Genomic DNA, 14,405 nt, shown 5'->3' with positions numbered 1-14,405 from the left:
AATCCCAGATACAAGTCAGCAGCACCCAGCCATGGCAGCTGGGCACCAGTGTTGCCCGCTGTTCTCCAGGAGGTCACAGGAACCCAGTGTGGTCTTGCATAGACCCTCCATTGGACAACGGTTCAGAGTGAGCACTTGGAATTGTATGACCTCCCAGGTCACCGTCAGCTTGGCATTCCATGGTGTAAGGCCTAGGAGGCTTCCGTGGCCAGTTTCATCCATGTTTGAGGGATATTAAGAAAGGCTCCCTTCATCCTACTTGAGTCCCAGTGTCTAAAATTTCACCACCAACACTTTGTCCTTTTGAGTTAGACATCGTCCTCCCCACGTTCCTCTTTTAAATTGCAGATACCACCACTTTCAGCCAGGAAGTATCCTGCTAACAGACCTACTGCAGAGTGAGGTGTGCAGTGGCGCCAGAAATGCCAGGTGCTGAGAGAAAGGACTTGGGTCATAAACACAAAGGGGATTTGGACAAGCCCTTTCCTTCTCTGGGCCTCAGTTTCCCCATCTGTAAACTGAGTGGGTGAACTACATCATTGGCTCTCTTATGCACACGCTGACAGCAAGGAGATCCCTTGGGAGCTTGTTATAGATAGAATCTCAGGCCTCATTCCTTGGAGATTGTGATATAGTTGGTCCAGAAATCTGTATTTTTCACAAGTATCCCTGATGATTTTTTAAAGGCTCCCAAAGTGGAGAGCCATAAAACCAGGTAATTACCAAGCCTCTTTACCTCTAGGATTCTAGGGATCTAAGGATTCTTGCAGTCCCCCAGGCCAGCATAATACAAGACATAGGTAGCTTGCAGTGGGGTTTGAGACCCAGAGCAGTGTTTGTACCTAGTGGAGTCATTGTCCCCAGGCCACTGTCTGGGGAGTAAGAACCCTCCTTCCCTGAGTGTTCTGTTGCAGGTGGTTAGAGGGAGAAGCTTCGGCACATGGAAAAGGCCGAGACGCCAGGTTGCTGGAGCACTCAGCTCCCGGTCTCCCATTGGCTTCTCTGGAGATCAGAGTGCGGAGGTCATTCCCTAATGGTGCCAAACCAAGGGTGAGGAGCCAAAGGCAGGTGGCTTCACCTGTGCTTACCTGTCTCCCATATAAGGGTGAGGACAGTTACAGGAGGCACCTTCAGGGGACGAGATGCAAGTGCCACCTTCCAGGCAGGGTGTTGAAGTGCAGTTCTCCTTTCTTTGTTCACAGTGCCTCCCCAAGAACTGGGGGGGACACTTGCAGACATAGCCTGGGAGGGAGGGCAAGAGGGAAGAGAGTCAGGCAGCTGCAGGGTGAGAGGCCCTCCAGGACAGAGGGGAGGCCTCAGTGTGGCTGCAGAGGCGCATGTCCATGTTTAGTTATTGAGTGCCTCCTTCTGTGACAAGCACTGGTGCCCTGCTGGACAAGAAGACGTGATCCCGGCCTCCAACGACATATAGTCTACAGAGAACAGGCATCTAAAGAACAGTAATCATCCTAGACAACACTTATTCAGTGCTAGTCACCGTGCTAACAATCTGCATGTATCAGCCCATTTGAGCCTCATGACAAATCTGAAATTAGTTACTGTTATCCTCATCAGTGAACCAGGTACAAGTTGATGGCAGGTGAGGAGATGAGGCACAGAGAATGCATGACATTTGCTCAAGATCACCCAGCAAGTAAATGGCAAATTTGGGATTCAGACCTATCGAACCAGTTGTGTATAGTATCAGTATATTAGTAATTATCATAAAACGACAGAAACGTTTTATGTGCAGAGCCTAGCAAGCCAAGGGAGAGTAGAGACTGCAAGGCCAGGGAGGTGGGAAGGGTCAGAACATCCCTATGAGCCAGATGCAGGAATTAAGAATTAGGACTCTATCTTAACAGCAAGGGGAAGCCGCCGCAAGGTTCCAAGCAGGAAAGTGATGCACTCAGACCTGCTTTGCATAAAGGTCACTCTGGTGCCCTGCTGGAAGGCACGGGTGAAGGGAGAGAAGGGAGAGAGAAGGAAGAGAGCAGGGAGACAGCTGGCCCAAGGGTGAGAGATGACAGCTGCCTGGTAGTATGGACAGACAGAAGTGATGGACCTCTTAGATATTCTGCAGATGGAAACGACAGTACTATTACCAGGCAAAAATGAGAACACGGGATAATGCCGAGTGTTGACAGAGACACAGGATCCTCGTGCACTCCTGGTGGAAGTGCAGCTGCTGTGGCCATGCTGAGGAACAGTTTGGCCCTAGTTAGTCAAAATAATGATTTATGTTCTCTGGGTATGTGAATTTTATCCCTGGGCATGGTGTGTGTGTGTGTGTGTGTGTGTGTGTGTGTGTGTGAAGGAAGTTCTCGTACAGGTTCACAAGAAGATATGTATGAGGATATTCGTGCAGCATTGTTGACGGAAGTGGGGTGTTGAAGCTCCCAGGGTGTTCCTTGCTAGCTGAGTAGAGAGGGAAGGTGTGAGTGCATGCACACACACCGGGGTACGGAGCCACAATAAAAGCAATGAATATGAATTGTGGCAGCGTGGACGGAAAACTGTAAAAAAAATTATATATCACATATAATTAGAAATTCAAGTACGTGTAAAACCAGTAATACACATTTTGCAAAAACTCATTTAAAAACTTTATTTGCCTATGGATTTGAGGAGGGGGAAAGGCAGCTGAGCATAGAGTAAAGGGGAATATAAAAGAGAAACTTGGCATGGACCGATCATAACACGAAGGTGTGTGATGAACTCAACCTGTGGCATCAGAGGTCCCTGTTCATGCTGGTCCCCCATCCAAACAAGTAGAAAGAAAGTTAGTCCTTGTTGAGGGAGAACAAAGACTCTTGGCTTCCATTAGTGTAAACCTAGTGGATCCCAACCTGTCACTCATGAGATAGTAAGGGAAAGGGAGAGTCATTTGGTATCAGGGGGAGGAGTGCTGCACTGAGATCTGCACCCCAAATGCATCTCTCTCACTTAATAGCCATGTGACCTTGGGTGAGTTCCTTCACCCATCTGGGTATCCCTTACATAGACCAGCAGTTTCCTGTGCTGTAAAATGGAGCCACTGACATCTTTCTTTCAACCCCTCTCTCCCTCATGGGGCTATGCTGAAGGAATATACTTTGTAAACTCTCCAGTGATATATGATTGCTAGTTCAACTTGCTGGGGTGTTCTGAAGAGCCTCCTGGGATAAGCCTTGGAATCATTTCCAGCCCTTACCTGCCCCGCGGGTCTGTGAGCACTTGCCACCATTGAGACATGGGTTTTGGCTGCAGTCATCACTGTACGAGCAGCACTGGGTGAGGGCCTGCCTCTCTTGCAAGCCTGATGCTTTCTTGCCATGGACCAGAAGCTCCAGTTCCTCTCCATTGATCATGACCCCATCCAGGCAGCCTTCAAAACCCTGGGACACAATTGGGGAAGAATGCAAGAGAACAAGGCCGCCCAGAAAGAGGTCTCCTTCAGGCCTGAGACCCTGGCAGTTCTCTGGGAGTACAAGGGAGGCGTTGCCTGAGCTGTCAACCAACAAGCGAATGGAAGTGTCTGTCTCCTCCACCACAATGGAGTGCCACTCTTGATCATTCACGTGGAGCCAGGAGGAAAGCTTTCCATAGAAACCACCTGGGCAACGGTATTCCAGCTGGACCACTCCATCAGCCAGCTGCAAAGAAAACCCAAATGTCCATCAGCAAAGCCAAGAAGTCCTTATAAAAAGCACTGCTAACAGGCTACCAGTGCAAAGCACATTGGTTGTATTTTCATGGGTGGGAGAGGTAGTGTTTGAGGATTTTCAAGACTATTGTCTTTGTAGAGTTTAAAGGCCCTCAGAGTGCTGTTCTGTCTATGGTCTCATTTGGCCCTTACCATACTCCATGGGATGGTCTGGGCAGGGATGGCATCTCCATTTCACAGATAAGGAAACTGAGGCCCAGAGAAACCTTGCCGACTGAGACTGTTTCTTTGGATTCTTCTTTGTAGGCCTCTCCCATGTTCTACGCCCCTCAAATTGGCCCTCAAGAACACCAAAACCCTCCCTCACTCCCACTCTCTTATTCAACAGTTCTGCAGTTCTCACAGCGGGTCTCCAAGACCTTTCCAGGGGACCCACAAGGGGAACCCCTTTTTATAATAATCCTAAAACATTATTTGCCTTTTCTATTCTCATTCTCTCACAAATACGCAGTTATTTCCAGACATGTGCTATCACAACAGATGAATGCAGAAGTAGATATGAAAATCCAGCTGTCTACTATAAAGCCTTGCATAAGAGAGATTCGCAAAAATGTAAAACAGTGCCACCCTTTTCTTAATTTTGGAAAATGTAACTATTGTTCACAATAATATGGTATTTATGTCAACATGTAATAGGTTTCTTGCTTTTTTTAATGAATTAATAAATAAAGATTTTAACATTTCTCGGTTTTAATTTCTAATACTGAAAATATTGATAGCTCTAACCTACATTAACGAAACCTCCCTGTGATCTTCAATTATTTTTAAGAGTGTGAAAAGTCCGGAAATCAAGAAGTCTAAGAACCACTAGGTTAAATCACTTTAGTTTACTTCACCCCAAGAGGTAGGACAACTATTGTCTCTCTGGGTTGCATAGAGCTTTCTCTGGGTGAAATTGAAAATCCAATCCAATGTTTTACAGAAGTTAGCCATTTGTACATCACCTCCCAATTTTGCCCTGGTTGAACACTACCTATACAGTTAGTTACTTAAAAAGGAAACTTACTGTTACTACAGTATGTAGACTCAAAACATTGTCCTTAAATCACTCCTTTCACTTAGCTAGTACCACAAATCCATTGGTCGCACCATCTCTTCATTGTCTCTCAACCTCTATAAGGTTCTCACCCCTCTCCTCATCCAGCTTAAATTCCATAGCCAAACTCCTGCCCTCTCTTACTTGAAAGAACTCACTTGGGAAACCCACATAGCTGGAGGAAAACACGCAACCTTGATTATCGACCTCCCTTTAATTTCACGGCTGCAAGCTTCAAATGAGCCCTTCGTGGTCCCTAATTATGGTGCTCTCTTCCTTGGTTTACTCTCCCACTTGACTGTTTTCACAACTTCTCTCTCCTCGGACCCCTGATGCTCTCCTCCTCATCCTTGCTCTCAGCAATCAGGTGGGGACTTGCAGGCACTCTTACCACTACATCTCTCCACCTTGGTGGAAGCCAGTCTTTCCATTCATGCACTCGGCCCCACCCCCTTACCTCCTCAAGGACAAGTTTCCATTGACACTCCTTTCTCTTCCCTACATCTTTGTTTGTTCATTCTCTACCATTCCAGTCATCACACAAACATGCTGTTAAGGCTCTAATCTTAAGTTGTGTTGAACCCACTTCTACCACCAGAGATCACCTTCTTTCTTTGCTCCCTCTTTGCAGCAAAATTCCACCCCCCCTCACCCACCATGATACTGAAACCACTGGTGCCAGGTTATTTAGTGACCTCCATGTTGCCAAGTCCAATGATTAATATCACTTCCCATCTCACTTGACCTCTCAGTAGCACTTTATCAGCTGGTCACTCCTTCCTTCATGATACGTGTTCTTCATTCAGCTTCCTGGATACAATACTCTTGGTTTTCCTCCAACATCAGTCGTTGCACCTTTTCAGTCTCCTTTGTTGTATCTTTCTTTTCCCCCAGACATCTCTATTTGGAGTGTCACAAGGATGAATCCTTGATCTACTCTTTTTTCAATCTACACTCCTTGGTGATTTCATCCAGTTTCATGGCTTTCCATACTAAGTATATGCTGAAGGCTCCCAGATTTTCATCTCTATCCCAAACCTTTCTCACAGACACTAGACTTGTTTATCCAGCTCCACTTGGAAGTCTAATAGGCATCTCAAACTTACATCTCCAAAACTGAACTTCTGATCTTCCAACCAAACCTGCTCTACCCATATCCTTCCCCAGGTCTGTTGGCAGCAACTCCATTCCTTCTAATTAATGAGACCCAAATCTTACTCCTTGCTTTCTCTCCCAGCCCTCATTCAATTCATCAGGAAATCCTGTTGGTTTTACCTTCAAAAATCTATCTAGAATCTCAGCTCTTCTTCCCAGTTCACTCATTACCCTGATCTAGACCACCACCATCTCTCACCTGAATTATCGCAGTAGCCTCGTGGGTGGGTCTCTGCTTTTATCCTTGTTTCTCTAAAGTTGTTTATCAACACAGGAGCCATGATGACCCTTTTCAATATGTTGCATCATGTCAGTTCTCTGCTCAAACCTTCTCATGCCCTCCATTTTGCTCAGAATAAAAGCCAAAGTCCTTCAATGGCCTATGAGAACTTGCTATTCCCTCATCCCATTGTATCTCTGACCCCAACTCCTACTACTACTGTCTCCCTTGCTTACTTTACTCACGGCATATACACATCTGGGCTTTTCCTTAAACATGCAAAGCATTCTCCTACCAAAAGGTTTTTGCATTGCTATTCCCTCTACCTAGAATGCTGTTCCTCCAGATGTCTACCTAGCTAATTTCCTTACCCCCTTCATAGTATGGTTCAGTTGCCAACTCAGTGAAGCCTTCCCTGATCACCTTACTTAAAATTGCAACTTCCCACAGTCCTGATTCCCCTTAATCTTTTTTTTTTAAGCCAAAGCACTTACCACATTTAGACAAACTATAATTTCTGAGTTATTATGTTTATGTTTATTGTCAGTCTTCCCCTGTAGGGTGAAAGCTCTAAGAGGGATTTTTGTGTTATTCACTGATGAGACCCAAGCACCTAGAACAGTGCCTGTCACTTTGCAGATGCTCAATAAATATTTATTGAATAATTAATTTCTAACTAACTGCCAAAGTCTGCTTGTTCTTTGTCAGAATGGGAGACTGGCTTTTGTGTTGGAGGTGTTAAAATCAGGCAGGCAATCCCATTCCCCCCAGAGTCCATAGTCTCTCATGCTTCATTCCCCCTTCGGATTACCCCCCCTTTCTTTATCCCTTTCTTCTCCTACTGATCTTCCTAGTTCTTATGTTCCATAGATGAGAGAAACCATATGATAGTTGTCTTTCTCTGCTTGACTTATTTCACTTAGCATTATCTCCTCCAGTGCCATCCATGTTGCAGCAAATGTTGAGAAATCATTCTTTTTGATAGCTGAGTAATATTCCATTGTGTATATGGACCACATCTTCTTAATCCAGTCATCTGTTGAAGGGCATCTCGGCTCCTTCCACAATTTAGCTATTGTGGACAATGCTGCTATGAACATTGGGGTGCATATGGCCCTTCTCTTCACTACGTCTGTATCTTTAGGGTAAATACCCAGTAGTGCAATGGCTGGATCATATGGTAGCTCCATTTTCAACTTTTTAAGGGACCTCCACACTGTTTTCCAGAGTGGCTGTACCAACTTGCATTCCCACCAACAATGTAGGAGGGATCCCTTTCTCCACATCCTCTCCAACAATTGTTGTTTCTTGCCTTGTCCATTTTTGCCATTCTCACTGGCATAAGGTGGTATCTCAGTGTGGTTTTGATTTGAATTTCCCTGATGGCTAATGATTTTGAACATTTTTTCATGTGTCTGTTAGCCATTTGTATGTCTTCATTGGAAAAGTGTCTGTTCATATTTTCTCATTTTATGATTTGTTTATTTGTTTCTTGTGTATTGAGTTTGAGTTCTTTTGTAGATTCTTGGATACCAGTCTTTTACCTGTAAGCATCATTTCAAATATATTCTCCCATTCCGGGGGCTGCCTTTTAGTTTTTTTGACTGTTTCCTTGGCTGTGCAGAAGATTTTTATCTTGATGAAGTCCCACAAGTTCATTTTATCTTTTGTTTCTCTTGCCTTTGGAGATGTGTCATGGGATAGGCTGGTGATGGGTAGTAAGGAGGGCACGTATTGCATGGTGCACTGGGTGTTACACACAACTAATGAGTCATCAAACTTTACATCAAAAACCAGGGATGTACTGTATGGTGACTAATATAATATAATAAAAAATATAAAAAAATGAAAATAAACATAAATTTGATTCATTAAAAAAAATAAAATAAAATCAGGCAGGCAAACCGAGACGTTCTACAAGATGTAATCAGGACTAAAAGACCATGAGAAAGGAAATTCATTTTAAGTTACATGTGATTCCATGTAACTTAATGCCAGGTTTGTAGTCTTGAGCACCCCAGTGGTAGCCAGCCTCCCACCCATCTTGGAAAACACTGGTCTGTTACTCGGCAAAAGAACTCTGAGAAACAAACTGAGGGCTTCAGAGGGGAGGGGGGTGGGGGAATGGGATAGGCTGGTGATGGGTACTAAGGAGGGTGTTATACGCAACTAATGAATCAGGGAACTTCACATCAAAAACCAGGGATGTACTGTATGGTGACTAACATAATATAATAAAAAATATTATTATATAAAAAAAAAAGATTCACATCCACACACACACACACACACACACACAAAAAGGTAATAAAACAAAAAACAAACCCACCATGACTAGGTGGCCTCCCATTTCTCCCTCTGTCTTTAGGCTCTCTCTCCTCCCACAGAGCAGCCCAACTCGTTGTCTTTGGCTGTATATCTCCGGGTGGGGGGCTTGGGCCATCACAACTGGGAAGTCTTGTGTCTTGTGTCTTAACCCCATAGTCACACACAGCATCCCTGAAAACCACGCAGGGTTTTCTTTGCCAGAAATTGGGTTTCATGGCTGTTCCTCAGGCTGTCCACACCTCCCTAGCCTGGCATGCCCACATGAAATCTCTCAGGCTGGCAGTGCCTTACCTTCAGGGAGACATACACTGTCTCATTGCTGAACAGAAGAATAGCCTGTGATTGGAGTGTTTTCAGGCGGAAACGGATATGCCAGCTCTCTGCCTCTGGAAGACTGTACCGCCCAAAGCTTCGTCCGCTGAATCTTGTGGCAGTACCTGTAGAAGCAACCAGAGATGTCAGCTCCACATGAAGAGGTCCCCACAGAGTCCTTGAACTGACTTTGTCTCATTCAATCCTTGGGTGACTTGCTCACATTTTATAGATGAAGAAGTGAGGCTTCTTGGTGGGCGGTGCAGGGAGGGGATAACCTGTCTAGGGTCATGCAGCCAGACAGAGGCCATCACCCTGCACACCTTCTTTTGGCCCCAGAGACCCTTGGCTTGGGTCCCAGCTTGAGTCAGAACTATGAGCTCAAACCATTAAGAAAGCAAGAATCAAGCCAGAAATGTTACCAATGAAATGTGTGGAAATCAAAATTTCTATCCTACATAGTTTCTGTGTTATTTCTGACATCACTGGGGGGAAGAAGGAGGCAGAATTGGAGAGGATTCTGCATATATGTGTGATTTCAAGAATACCACAAAGGTCATTTGCCTCAAGATCTCCCTTCATCATTTGGAGTGTAACCGTTGGAGAAGCGCATAACCAGGTAAAGCGCTGCTGAGAGGTCGAGAGTCACTGTGATCAAGAAAGGGGTGCAAAGTTCTGTGAAGTCCCGCATGTGCACCCCCTGTAGCAACTGCTAGCACATATTTGCAGAGTCAGGAGGCTCCACTTCAACTTGACGTTCTCCAGCTTACTTGGCCATGGGACCCTCTTATGTGGACCACCTCTTCCAAGCCCTAGGAAATAGCATTCTGCAGGCCCGCCTTGGGAAATGCTGTGTTATATATATTAAGCACTATCCTCCCCAGAAGTGAGTTCAGTTGTTAAATCCCTAAAACCTCAATGTGAATAGGCTTATCAATGGTAAGGCAAGAGGAGGAGCTGTATAGGCCCCAGATAGCCCAGATTGTTGAAGAGAGGGAACAAAAGCCAAGAAGAGAAGGAAGAGCCAAGAAGCCCAAGGCGCATGGGATTTCAAGATCCTAAGAGTCTGTCCTACATTAGATCTAAAATTCTCTGCTGTGGGGCGCCTGGGTGGCACAGCGGTTAAGCGTCTGCCTTCAGCTCAGGGCGTGATCCCGGCGATCTGGGATCGAGCCCCACATCAGGCTCTTCCACTATGAGTCTGCTTCTTCCTCTCCCACTCCCCCTGCTTGTGTTCCCTCTCTCGCTGGCTGTCTCTATCTCTGTCGAATAAATAAATAAGATCTTTAAAAAAAATAAAATAAAATTCTCTGCTGTGGGCAATTCCATTGTAGTAGGTCATCACTGGATGGGATATTGAAGATGATCTGGATCATCTAGGAATTCCCAGACCTGGCTGAATATCAGCTGGAGAGAATTTTAAGATACTCTGAGAGTATGACTCAGTAGTTCTGGAGGCGCATGAGAATCTGCATTTTAAAAATCTCCCTACAGTGGGTGTAGCAACTGGAAGCGAGACCCAGGGGAGCTCCTGAGAAGCTGGTCAAGTTGTAACCCTTGGTATAGGTGCCAGTTACACGGGTGTATTTGGTTTGTGAAAACTAGTTGAGCTGTACACTATGGCACATGGGCCTTTCTGCATGCTGTATTTCACCAAAATGTTTTTAAAAACAACAAAACCCTCTCCTCCAAGTGATTCTGGTGATTGGAGAGCCAGCCTCTCTAGTATTTCTCAAAGTGCGGCCCTTGGACCACTTGCTTCAGAATTGCCTGAGGTGCTGGTTAAAAAATGCCAATTCCAAGGAGACAAAGAGTGAGAGAGAGGGAGAGGGAGAGAGACCAAGAAACAGACTGTCAACTATAGAGAACAAACTGATGGTTACCAGAGGGGAGTGGATGGGGGATGGGTGAAATAGGTGAAGGGGATTAAGAGTACAATTATCGTGATGAGCACGGAGTGAGGTACAGAATTGTTGAATCGCTATATTGTATACCTGAAACTAATACAACACTGTATGCTGTAATACTGGGATTAAAATAAAAACTTCATAAAAAATGCCAATTCTAGGCCTCCCCCAAGACCTTCTAAATAATACACTCTGGAGGTGACACACAGGAGCAAGTCTCTTTAAAACCACACTCCCCAGATGATGTGGCACAAGCATGGATTTTAGACCCTCTGGTGTCTTTTGCCAGGTGACCAAGAGAGAACCTTCAGCCATCACAGCTTTCCTTGTGGGCAACTCTGGAGCAAGAGACACTGAAGGGAAACACCCCCACCCCCCGCCCCATAAACACACACGCACCAAGAGCAACTCACCCAACCTAAATACAGTGGGACCTGGAGAAAATGCACAAATCTTTAGAGAAAGAACAGGGGGAACCCATAAAGGGTAGGCCAGGCCAGGCAGGGGGTGATGATGAACTGGAGAAAATGTCATTTTCCTTTTGCCAATGCTCCTGAGCTGGTCCAGGGTATGGATTCTTGATGCCAGGGTTGTTGGGGTGAATCTGCAGGAAGAAACTGACTCCCTATGGAGTGCAGCGAAGAGCTCAGGCTTTAGCGTGGGACACACAGGTATTTAGATACCAAGACCTTCACTGGAGCCCGTGCAGTTTCAGGTAAACCAAAAGAAACCCCATCCCTCAGTTTCAACTGTAGTTGGAACTAATAACCCTGCTTCGTACGGTGTTGGTGACAATCAGTTTAGGTAACATATATAATGCCTGGCACATGGCAGAGTCCTAGCAATGACTGCTACCATGTGAATGACAGCCATCACGGACAGGTCCTTATGGGCCAGACAAAGGTTAAGTGCTTTTATATCCATTAAGTAATTTACTCCCCAAACCAACTCCAGAAGGCAGATGATAATATTTTCATTATTTTATAGATGAGAATCTACAGCTCAGAGGATTTAGTAACCAACCCAAGGTTACACAGCTAGTAAGAGATGGAGCTGGAGTTAAAATCTGAGCTAAGTCTTGAGGTTATAGCCATATGGCTATAGTAATAATAGTAGTACTATTAGTAACTCATGTTAGTGACCGCTTCCTCTCTTTGTATCAGGCACTTTTCTAAACAAGTCCTTGATATTTAACACTCATTTAATCCCTATAACAGTCCAAAGACAAGGAGAGGCTAGATAATTTTCCCAGGTCACTTGGCTAGCAAGTGGCAGAGCTGGGATTTAAACCCAGGCAGTCTGATGCCGGACTCTGGGGTTTCAGTCATCATGCTAACTGCCTCTTGTATCCTTACCGTTATTTTTGGAACCCCAGAAAGTGGCCAGGAGTAGGGTGCTATTCCATGACTAGATTTTGTGAGGCCAATACCTATCCCGTGGTGGCCTGTGGCCTTTAGCCCTGCTAAAACTCCCCTGTAACTACCTCATAGGGCCTCCCTGGGATCTCCATCCCTACAGTCAGTCTGGCTGAGCCCTACAGTGCTGATTGTCTTGGGGAAGCCCGTTCCTCACCATTGCAGGAGCAGCTCCTCTCCAGGCGGTGCCGTGGGGTCAGGATGCTGAGCCTGGCTGTGCTGTATGTGGGCCCCACCCTGGGGTCCAGGTGCACCGTCTCTTGGCACATTTGACCCTGGCAGCTGGGGCCCTGGCAGGGCACCACAGGCATGGCTGACCTCATCTGAATTCCCACCAAGTGCTCCATCTCCTTGGCTGAACGAGTGATGATGGATGCCAGCTCCTGGAGCTTGTAGAAGGTTCCAGAATGCCCCTCAAAGACCAGGAGCACATCTACCCCAGCTGTGGCCTCTGCAGGCTGAAGGCTGGCCAGGTGGATGTTAGCTCGTTTGATGTCCAGTTTGTTGCTGAGGAACCTCTGCAGGTTCCTCCAGTGGTCGCTCACCAGCTCCTCCGGGGTGAGGTGGTGGAAGCCCATCCACATGGCCTGCTGCAGAGCCTCTCGCCCCACATGCCACACATGGACGTGGACCCCAGCAGTGGCGGTAAAGGTCCCATCACTAACTGTGACGTTGAATGCATAGCGGCCACGAGGCAAGCCCTGGGCGGCGATAATCTTGCCATCAGGTGCGCCCACTGAGAAGTGCCTGGCCAGGGTGTCCTCTTGTGCCAGGCTGTAGGTCAGTGTGTCCTGTGGGTCTCGGTCTGTGGCATGGATTTTGCCTACCATACCACCCTGGAACTCCTCCTCCCCGATGGTGATGAAGATCTCCAGCGGTAGGGCAGAGGGTGGGTAGTGGCTCTGCTCCGTGACATGCACTCTGACGGACGTCGAAGATGAGAGGGGAGGGATGCCACTGTCTGACACCTGTGGGCAAAACAAGCACTGCCATTACCACAGGACTGCAGCTGTCTGTGGCCCAAACGAGTCCGGGCCTCCTGGGGCAGCCACGTTTCTCTGCTTGAGACATCACAATCGAAAAAGAGAACAGTAACTCCAAAGCACTGACGGTCTTGTGGAGGCAGTTATATTCCATACCACACAGTAAAACTTAACTCCATTTCCTCATCTTGACAGCTCTCTGAGCCTCTTCCTAAATCTCTCCAGCCACTCACACTCACACCTCCTTCCTCTCCAATGTACCTCATTCTGTCTCTTTCTTTAAGTGAGTCATCAAATGTCTCTTCATGATTCCAGTATGCATTCTTTGTGGCCCCTGTCAGCCTAAGGAGGTTGTCTTTGGGATTCCCCTTTACTGTGTGATTGGGGTCAGGGTGTGCATTTCTTCCTCAGGCTAGCCAACAAGTACTTAGTGCTTTCTACAGGCCAGGCCCTCTGCTGTGATCGGGAGAAAAGAGACCATCAGTACATTACTAAATAAACAAGAGAATGTCAGACATGGATAAAGTGCTGTAAAGGAGATACATGGAGCATAGGACAGAGATCTGAAGAGTGAAAGGGTCCTAACTCAGATCAGGTAGGAGGGAAGTCATGACACTTGAGGATGAGGTGACACTTGAACTGAGTCCTAAGGGATGAGAAGAGGTGAGGAGCGGAGGTGACAAAAGGAACAGCAAGTGTCAAGCCCCAGAGTAGAAAGAATGTGGTGAGCTCGATGGGGCAGAAGGGCCACGGCTGCTGGAGCGAGTGGGCAGGGCTGAGGGCCAGAGTGGGGCACAAGGGAGGCCGCCCCGTCACTGATGGGCTGAGGAGCACAAGGTCGGGTTTTATGTCAGAGCCATGAAAAGCCATGGAAGGTTTTAACAAGGCCATGCTATGACCTCAGTTAAGCAAGGAAAAGAATGTAAATAAAAAATGCCTTTTCCTTTCATATTTTGCCAAGCGTCCCTGCAACTTTCCAGATTAGCAAGGACGAAGTTTTCTTCAGTGACTTTATCACTTTCACAGCTGTCACCAGGGGTCTCCACAACTTTCCCTACNNTAATACCTTGTTCACGTGTATTGCAGTGCTTTGAGTGAGTGAACAAGTTGTGAAATTACACCTAGTGCTGGGATTTGTGTATAACAAAGGTGGGATAGCAATAGCAGCAACAGTAATTAATACTGCTGCTAAGTATAACATATAGCTGGCATCATCTGAGTGCAGACTGTATGCCTGGTCACTTCTAATGCTTCTGATGCATGATACGAGATATCATATCAACCCTAACCCTAACCTTTATTATGAGATAGATACCACAAAGTCTCCCATTTTACAAAAGCTA

The 14,405-nt window shown here is 46.3% G+C and overlaps 2 protein-coding genes across 4 annotated transcripts in view; one reads left to right on the top strand and one right to left on the bottom strand.

Annotated features, from left to right (window-relative positions):
- The window catches only part of SLC36A1 (solute carrier family 36 member 1), a 136,361-nt gene that overhangs the window by 59,705 nt on the left and 62,251 nt on the right, over positions 1-14,405 (top strand). The window contains exon 11 of one of the 3 annotated variants that reach the window (XM_008692482.2): positions 3,087-3,218. The exons of the other annotated variants lie outside the window; for them this stretch is intronic. Within the exon in view, the coding sequence (XP_008690704.1) occupies positions 3,087-3,088 (2 nt within the window). The 3' untranslated portion in view covers positions 3,089-3,218. Of the gene's footprint in view, positions 1-3,086; positions 3,219-14,405 lie in introns of those variants that run through there. 3 annotated transcript variants of the gene reach the window in all.
- The window catches only part of FAT2 (FAT atypical cadherin 2), a 60,785-nt gene that overhangs the window by 5,024 nt on the left and 41,356 nt on the right, over positions 1-14,405 (bottom strand). Inside the window, exons 18-21 of the mRNA XM_008692484.2 lie at positions 12,237-13,047; positions 8,737-8,882; positions 3,194-3,635; positions 1,089-1,242 (exon numbers count right to left, since the gene is read on the bottom strand). Coding sequence (XP_008690706.2) covers positions 1,089-1,242; positions 3,194-3,635; positions 8,737-8,882; positions 12,237-13,047 — 1,553 coding nt within the window. The remainder of the gene's footprint in view (positions 1-1,088; positions 1,243-3,193; positions 3,636-8,736; positions 8,883-12,236; positions 13,048-14,405) is intronic.

Source organism: Ursus maritimus, unplaced genomic scaffold (genome assembly GCF_017311325.1).
Source record: "Ursus maritimus isolate PB19 unplaced genomic scaffold, ASM1731132v1 scaffold_15, whole genome shotgun sequence".
Taxonomy (NCBI): Eukaryota; Metazoa; Chordata; class Mammalia; order Carnivora; family Ursidae; genus Ursus; species Ursus maritimus.
The sequence above is the reverse complement of the archived record's forward strand: the minus strand, read 5'-3'. Positions and strand labels throughout refer to the sequence as shown.